This window comes from Fukomys damarensis, unplaced genomic scaffold (assembly GCF_012274545.1).
Source record: "Fukomys damarensis isolate Sample0158 unplaced genomic scaffold, DMR_v1.0_HiC HiC_scaffold_38, whole genome shotgun sequence".
Lineage (NCBI taxonomy): Eukaryota > Metazoa > Chordata > Mammalia > Rodentia > Bathyergidae > Fukomys > Fukomys damarensis.
The window spans coordinates 36185716-36195352 of NW_022900950.1; the positions used below are offsets into that span (position 1 = coordinate 36185716).

Here is a 9637-nt window from a genome sequence, read left to right on the forward strand (position 1 = left end):
AAAAAAAAAAAAAAAAAAAAAAAAAAAAGAAAAAAAAAAAGGAAAGTATCCTAAGGAACAATGAGTTTAGTGGAACTAAACAGGATGGAGTTTACATCCAGTTTTGCCAATCATTTATCATTTCATCATCTTCATTAAAAATATTATAAGAGTACAGGATAGCTAGGCAGAGAATAGACAGAAGAAAAAGAAATATGGTTTCTAAGAGTATCAAGCAAAAAAGGACAGAAAGAAAGAGGAAGAAGCTAGAACTCTTTCCCAAATAAAATTCCTTTTACGTTGCTATAAAAAAGCTGAAAAACTAGGTATGGTGACACATGCTCGTACTCTCAGCACTCACGAGGCTGAGTGAGACAGGAGGATTGCCCTAAATTCAAGGCTAGCCTGGGCTACATAGCGACATAGTGAGTTCAAGACTAGGCTGAATTATACAACAAGACCCTGTCACAAAATAACAAAAAACAAAACAGTTTAAGAGTTCAGAATTATAAATAAAAAGATGGCTAAAAAAACTTGTATAATTATTCTAATAATTACTAGTTGTAGATGAACTAACTCCAAGGGTAAAACTTTAGTTTTACACATTTTATATGAAAAGTTAAAACTACAATATAAGAAAATAACTAAAATAATTTTTAAAAATTTCAATGAATTCTATCACAGTTGCATATAACTTTAACCATGAATGAACAGATTGCTATTTTTTTCCTTAGTTACTAATAAAATTGAGACAAACAGCCCAGTAGCACCTCTCAAAATTTTTCAATCTTTCAAACAGTTTTCAAAAATGTAGTTCAATTTTTAAAAATAACATGGAAATACTAACCACATGAACACTCTCACATAAGGTCTTTATTTACTTATCAAAAGACTGTAGTATTTGTAAATGTGACTGTTCTAAGCGAGGTTAGGGACCATTCTATGGCTGTGTCTATGACTTATAAAATATTTTATTTGTACTTAAATTTAAGATAGCATATTGAAGTTAACAAGTTCTGTACTGAGAAATATAATGTGTAACCACCATCAATATCACACCTGAAATGTAGTAAGATTATCATTCAGAGAAAAGAAAAACATAAATGGTTATAACTTCTATTAAATATATATATAAAGTCAGTTAAAAGTTTCCAACACACATAATTTTAGCTTTTAAATAGTATATGCCTATAATTCCAGCTATCTGGGAGACTAAGACAAGAAAATCACAGTTTTGCAGCCAGCCTGCTCAACTTGGTGAGAACTTGTCTCAAAATTTAAAAATTCATATATGGGGTCAATCTCCACTAGTATTAAAAAAAAAGAGCAATTTTATTTACTTTGAGACTCTCTTTGCAAAGTTATTTGTGGGCTGGGAATCTAGCTCAGGGGTTCTACTGCCTGCTTTCCAAGTGCAAGTCCTGAGTTTGATCCCCGGTACCAAAAAAAAAAAAGTTATTTGTGCTATTCTTTTTTCTTACTCATAATCTCACAATTAACTCATAATTAACAACATGTTAATTTCCATAGAGGAGATATTTACACACATATGTATTCCATTACAAAGATTATGTCACTCATTATAAGATGTTGGATATAAATAGTAAGCATTCTTTCACAAGTTTCATGAACTTAGCTGCAGGTATTCATAACCATAAACTTTTCAAGATTTGCTGAAATTTACAAGTACAAAAGTGAAAATTTTTTAGGTTTAAAGTATTTGTTAATTTGAATAAACTAAACTGAATTAATCAAAACACTGCTTTGCAAAGTAAAAAAGGAATACTAAAGACATACAAGATAATCAATAATTCTTTTTCTAAGATCTATTTCAACAAATTTTAAACTACTTCTTAACTATCCTGAAGATAGTTTAAAGAGAACATTAGCTATGTGTATGGAGAGGTACTTTAATTTAAAAGAGAGTGTGGTGGCACATGCCTGTAATCCTGGCTATTCCAGAGGCTGAGGTGGGAGGACTGCAAAGTTTATCCTCGGTGTTTTACTGAGATAGTGCCTCAAAATAAATTTTAACAAGGCCTAGGAATGTAGTTCCACGGTAGAGTATGAGCCTGGTATATAGGATGCCTAGGGGTCAATCCCAAACACCATAAACAAAATAATAATAATAGTAATAATAAACAGTGATGACAATAAAATAAAGATTAGTATACCAATCTTATTTGTAAAGAGAAAGAAAGCCATCACTAAAACAGGATATTCTTAGTCCCTTAATACAAGCTTTGCTTCCTACTAAATTTACAAAAATACAACTAACAATTTTTACAGAAAAAAAATTTGGGGAGGCTTTTTTTTTTTTGGCACCAGGGATCCAACTCAGGTCCTTGCACTTGCAAAGGAGGTGCCAGAACCACTGAGCTAAATCCTCAGCCCCCAGAAAAATATTTTTATTTATAAATTTAACACCGAAAACTCAACTTTAAAAAGCACTAACTCAATGTACTCCTTATACTACAAAATTAGTTTATTCTGAAAGGTCTATGTACCAAAATTAAATTAATACTTTGTCATGATTCCAGAGAGGCATTACTCTATGTGGGTTGCAGATGTAAAAACAAGTAAACAAAGTAATACAACTTCAGCCCTTAATAGTTACTGCATTTGTATCAGAATACTACATTAAATGTCAATAGTTTGGCAAACCTATTTGGTCAAGGCACTAAAACATTAATAATTATATTTTAACACTTTCCAAAGAGAACACCAATTTTCTTTATGTTCAGAAAACCACATTTCTGCAGAAAAAATTAAGCCAAAACAAATATTTCATATCCTTGAAATCATAAACTTTCAAAACTTAAACACTTTACTTACAAAACTGGTCTATCTTAGGACAAGTGTGGTGGCACGTGCCTATAATCCCTCAATTCATAAGAATGAGGCAGAAGGATCATCATGAGTTTGCAAGCAGCCTAAACTACCTAGAGAGTTCAAAGCCAGCCTGAACTACATAAGTAAGACGCTGTCTTCAAAACAAAAACAAAAACCTGAATAGAATAAAAAAAAAATCAATTGATAAATTGAACCAAGCAATGTCATATAGTAGTGATTTTGGTATCTATCATTGCTCATACTTTCTACCATTCTGTTAAAAAACAAAAATTACTTGGGGCCAGGGATTTATCTCAGTGGTTCCACTGCCTGCCTTGCAAGCTCAAGGTCCAAGTTTGATCCCCGGTGCCAAAAAGAAAAAAAAGAAGCAAAAATTAATCAATATACTTACTATTTTTCTGCCTAAAAAAAAGGTCTCAGAATATTAATTTCCTTGTTTCCACATGTGGCACCTTGGTTCACAAACAGTTCTTTCCACAATTCTTTCTAGTCATAAACCAAATTGTAAAAGAACCAAATCAAATTCAATGGTTAGGATCAATGTTAACTTTATAGGGAAATTTGATTCGGTTCTCATCTGATTTGGTCTGCAACCAAAATTGCAGAAAAGAAATAAGTTTGTAACCAAGGCACCATTATATGCTTTTTAGAATAAAACATTTAAAAAATTAATTGGTAATTAATGATCTCTGAATATCGATAATTTAATATTCAAAAGTACTAGGAAATGGCCGGGCGTGGTGGCACATGTCTGTAATCCCAGCACTCAGGAGGCTGAGGCAGGAGGATCGCTGTGAGTTCGAGACCAGCTTGGGCTACATAGTGAGTTCCAGGTCAGTGTCAAAAAACCAAAAAAAAAAGTACTAGCAAATGAAGATGAAACTGCAATAAGATCTAGAAATTTATTTTAGACTTACTAACATAAACATATTTCCTTATAATCTGTTTCTCCCAAAAGCAATCATTCTACTTCTTCAAAATAAATTTGTTATTCAAAAGACTACAGATTTATAGTATTATTACTCCTAAATGAAGTTTTATAAACAGAGGGAAAAGAACACATAGTATATCTAATAGCTGTGTCATTTGTGCTCAAATTCAATCCTTTTGTATGATTTTAAAACTGTGCAAACTTACATAATAAACCACTGGGAAAAACAAGTTCAAATACCAAAAGCATTATTCTAGAAGAAAAATATATAAAAATATTGGATGAAGATGTGTCTGTATAAACACACACACACACACACACACACACACACACACAATGAGTTAGTATGCTCTACTTCCTATTTAGTTAAGATGAACAAATACATACAAACATCACATATGCTAAACAAGATAAAGCAAGGTAATATGTAAATAGCACTGAATAGTACACATAAATAGATATCACACTCTTATTTTACTAAAGGCAATATAACAGACTTTGTGGAAAGTACTATATCTAGTTTTCATCCTCACAACTTCAAAAGTAATACAAAGATTTTGAAGAACCTTTAAAATTCAAAATAGCAAAAGGTTTAAAAAAATATATGAAGAACGATTACAGGATTCAGAATAGGCATTATTTGAGACAGGGTCTCCCTATGTAGTTCACAGTGGCCTTGAACCATGCATGTAATACAGGCTAACCTCAAACTCACAACAAAAATATTTCTTTAGTCTTTGATTTGTTCTTTTTATTAGGAAAAAAATCCAGCTAATTATAAAGTGATTTAAAAAAAAATTAATCATTATGATCCTTTATATATTTTAACAGCTATTTCATGATCCTTAAACTTTCTCCTAAAATAGACCATTCTGGCCAGGTGTGGTGGTATATTCCTGTAATCCCAGCAATGGGAGGTTGAGGCAGGAGGATCACCACAAGTTCGAAGCAAGCTTGGGCCACATAGTGAGTTTAAGCCAACCTGAACTATATAGAAAAACCCTCTCAAAAAAACTAAAAAAACAAAGTCCACAAAAACAGCTTAAGTAAAGGAACATAATATAATAAAACTATACAGTGAAAAAAACAGACACTATCGAAAAGCACTATATAGAAGAACTGTATCGAAGAAATTTTCTTATGATCAATGCTAAGCAACTGTCCAAAATACTTTTAATATTAGAATTATATGGCAGCCACTGGGCATGGTTACACACACCTGTAATCCCAGCACCCAGGAGGCAAGAGAGGGGGATCGCCATGAGTTCAAGGTCAGTCTGGCTTATAAAGTGACTTCAAGGAAAACCTGAATTACACAGCAAGACCCTGTCTAACAACAACAACACAAAAAAAAACCCTTCAGTAAATTGAACAAAGTGAAACACGAGAATCGCCTGAGGAGTTCTGTTCTCACTATGTAGTGACTTGCCTCTGTATCCCTTCTAAAACTGGCAAGGGTAGAGATAATAAGAAGGATTAAGAAGGATGAAGAATATATATATTACGTTATAAACATCCATATATAATGTATACTATGAAGAAAATTCCCCAGGTGATTTGTACATCTATTGTCTAGCATTTGCTGGAGAATTCTGTTTACATGTAAATGATGTGCTATTATGGCCTAGAAACAATTTTGTCACACAAATAAGCTGAAATATAATTTTACCTGTATTAGTGGGAGAGTCAACTGAGATACCCTGTAATAAGCTACTATGTCTTCCATATTTAAGTTAGTGAAGGAAAAATATCAAAGTTCCATGAAAAGTTATACTCAGGTATGAACTATAAAAAATTGTTCAATATTATTGATAAAATTAGCTTAAAATCCAATTATAGAAAAAAAACCTTGGTTCCCATCCACTCTACTACTCAAGGGTTTTCATAATAATCAAAAGTTTTACCACAAAAGATTATAAAAGCATTTAAAATACAATTTTATACAATTTTATTTGTACTTTAGAACTTAAACAACTTGCTGGGAACAACCTTAGTGAGGCAATGTAGTCGTTTTTATTTGAAACTAAACTTTGAGACAGGCTCACTATCTTTTTCAAGAGTAAGCAACAAATGTTAGCTGAAAATAGCCAACTTAACGATAATTTGTAACACAGACTTCATTATGTGAGCCTACAAAGCCTCCCCACCTCTGGCTTCCCTGTGGAGGAGGGAGTCTTTGTGTGCTTTTCTGTGTAGGTTCCACTGAATTCATTACAATAGAGATGGACATTTGATATTCATAACGATCCAACATTTGAGCAATCTTCTTTCGAGACACACCATGTTTATTCCGCCTACCAAAAAAGAAAGAGATTTTAAATATTTTTTTCTTTTGGGATGTATAGACTTAGAGATTAAATTATTTTAGAGGAGCAGGCTACTGATTCTAAATTATATTGTGCAAATATCATTACAAAATTTAATTTACATATTATACAAAGACACTCAGATTTGCTGCCTAACTGCAAAATGTTAATTGATTATGCCTTCTTCACAAGAGCTATTCACTGAACCTACTGAGCACATTCACTTCTAATTAAAAAAAATAAAACATTATTAAAAAAATTAAAAATGAAGAGATAATTTTTTGAGAATTGCATAGGAATTGAATAGACACTTAGGACCTGCAAAAAACAAGGTAAAATATTACATTTTAGAAGTTATTTTAGTATAGTTTATGTTAAATTTAAACAATTTATTGTTTTCAATATCAAATTATTATTGGACACACTACAATTTGGACATCTCTCACAATTTTGAACACATAATTAATATATAATGTATGACTATATGTACATATAAAAGTTTGAAAAAAGGCAAAATTAAATTATGATAGTAAGGCAGAAGCTGTTGTGATAAAACTTAAAGAAAAGTAAGAGAGAGACCACATTTACCAAGTCAAAACAGTGATTAGCTTTACAGGATTAAAAAAAAACTGGGAAGAGGAACATGAAGAGTTTCTGAGGTACTAAAAATGTTCTCATAAAAAGTGTATAATTGCGGTATATGAACTTTTTTCATCTGTGCATGTATATTTTATGGACTTCTCTGTATATGAGTACATACATATACTTTTTTGTATTTGAGTTATGACAACAAATAGTTATTTAAAAATTATATGTTATTTAAAAAGAATTGGACGATTTATTTTACCCGCATAGTTTTCTATAACTTGACATGCAAAACACAAGAAGATATTTTATACTTAAACTACAGTTCTCAATTTACAATGCCAACTAATTTTTCCTGAAAAGGGAGCACAAGCCAAGGATATAGCTCAGTGGTGCTACTGCCTGTCTTGCAAGACCAAGGTCCCAAGTTTGATCCAAGGTACCAAATAAATAAAATAAAAAGGGACCACAAAAGAAACATTAATTTTTCAAATGATGTTTCACTCATGATAAAGAAATTAAAAATTCCCTCAAATATAAATTAAGCCATAACTGTACATAATTTAATCATTTATTTATCCATCATGATGCTATTAACTTTAGTTTTTAAATTTCTGTCTTTTCCACCTCAAGTGTGATGCACTAGTAAAGCAGGCAAATAATATCAGATGTTAATATATATATATATATATAGATAGATAGATAGATAGATAGATAGATAGATATACCAATATATAAACATATACAAATCAGACAGAGAAAGAAAACAGCCAAAGGAATGAAAGGCAAGGGGGAAAGAAATTAGCTGGAGCCCATATACAGAATATTTGCCTAAAGACTGGGGTATTGCTTAGTGGCAGAGTATGTGCTTAGCATCTATAAGGTCCTGGGTTCAATCCCTAGCACCAAGGTGGGGGAATAAAAAAAGAACAGCTTGAAGCTAGAAGAGGTCAAGCTAAGATAGAAGTAAAAATTGTTTAAAAACAAAATGTAGGACCAGGGATTTAGCTCAGTGGTTCCGCCAGCTTGCCTTGCAAGCACAAGGACCCGAGTTCAATCCCCGGTACCAAAAACAAAAAAAAAAAACACAAAAAGTAGGGGCCGGGATATTCAGCTCAGTTGTTCTTCTACCTTCCTCGCAAGTGCAAGGTCCCAAATTCGATACACGGAATAAAAAATAAATAAATAAATAACAAAAATAAAACAAGTAGTAATGGCTGCACAAATCTGTGAATATTCTGAAAACCACTGAATTGCATTCTTTAAATGAGTGAACTATACAGTATATTACAAATTACACCACAATAAAGCTATTATGGTGGGGGAATGAAGAAGAAAAGACAGCACAGCAATGAATGAGGGAAGAAGGAGAAAAGTAAACAACACAGAGACAATCTGGACTGAAAAAGTACTAGAAGTTCATAAACTCTCACCATAAATTGTGAAATCTACTAAACTAAAAACTGTTTTCTGTTAATTCACATGTCAAGAAACCTACCTAGGTTTGTACTCATCTGACAGCATAATTTACTCAAAATTAACATTATATTGTATAGAATCTTTCTTATTTACTTAGACTGAATAGTCACTATTTGCTACAGAAATACTAAGATGTTCAACTGTGACACCCTGCCCCAAACTCTGGCAGGAGGGTTACAACTATATTAAATACACTATGTTACTCCTTCCTAAAACCCAAAGAATCTGAAATCCAAAAACACTGATTCTAAGGATCTTGGAATGGGATTATGGATCTGTAGTAGTAAAAATGGAAAAATAGGAGCAGATGAAAGCATAAGGTAAAAAAGTGATGATGTGCCTGAAGCAGGAGGGAGATGAAAGTGGATGGAAAATGCAACAAGTGGCTTAGCTAAAAATAGCCAAAGGGAAAAGTTCTGATTTTACCCTTAAAAGCTGCTTCTACCTACATTCAATAACTATGAAATGTCAAACACATTAAAAATAAGAAACATATTTAACAAGGAAAATTTAATAAAATTTAACAAAGTAAGACACCTAAAAAACTTCTAAGTCAATGTTCTTTTTAATAGAAAATAAGAAACTATAGGCTATACACAAGTAACAAATATGACAAACAAAGCTAGGAAAGAAATTAATCATGCAAAGGTAAAACCAAAGGGGAAAAGGGAAAGATTCAATAAAAAAAAAAATCAATTGCCTTACTTTTCTAATTCTTCAGGATCAAATTTCCACCAAGTTTCAGGTTCATGAAACTCTACTCTGTATCCTTTTCCTATGGCCTACACAAAGGAAAGGCAGAAAACAAAAACCCAGACAATCGTTCTCAAAGTAAAAAGAAGGCAGACACATAATTTCATTTAGACAATATTTCTAAATGTCCTCAACCAAGAAAAATTCTACTTTAAAAATAATATAATTTATGAAAATTTTAAGGCTGCATAACTAGCTAAATACCAATTATTATTAAGTCCACGAAGAAATAAAATAAGCATATTCCTTAATATGCACAATTCTTAAATGAAAAAACAAGAAATTTCTTTAGAACAAAGGCAAATGTTTTAATAAAGATAAATTAGACCAAAACATCAGAATATAAAAAAAATTGACAAGTATAAAAAGTAGATTCATATTTACCATTTCCACATACGGTTTCATTTCCCAAGCTTGTGTATTAGTGTTGTCTATTATAACTGGAGACCTCCCCTGATCAATAGCTTGTTTTGCTGAAATTTAAAGAATTAAAACTTAAAAAATAGAACTATTAAAATACACAAAATAAAGTTCAAATGTTTATTAAGAATTATTCTACATTTCTGTATTTAAAAGCAAAACGACAGTCTCTTGAAACAATGCCAAAAAAATAAGGACTTCAGTAGATTAAAAGAGAATTAACAGGGGCCAGGGATTTAGTTCAATGGTTCCGCCACCTGCCTTGCAAGCACAAGGTCCTGACTTCGGTTCCCAGTACCACCCCCCAAAAAAAAAGAGGAAGGAAGGAAGG

General features: G+C 31.8%; 1 protein-coding gene across 1 annotated transcript in view; it reads right to left on the reverse strand.

Moving 5' to 3' along the window:
- N4bp2l2 (NEDD4 binding protein 2 like 2) overlaps window positions 1-9637 on the reverse strand; it is a 142475-nt gene that overhangs the window by 111265 nt on the left and 21573 nt on the right. Inside the window, 3 exon segments of the mRNA XM_033759977.1 lie at window positions 5911-6057; window positions 8839-8915; window positions 9271-9359. Coding sequence (XP_033615868.1) covers window positions 5911-6057; window positions 8839-8915; window positions 9271-9359 — 313 coding nt within the window.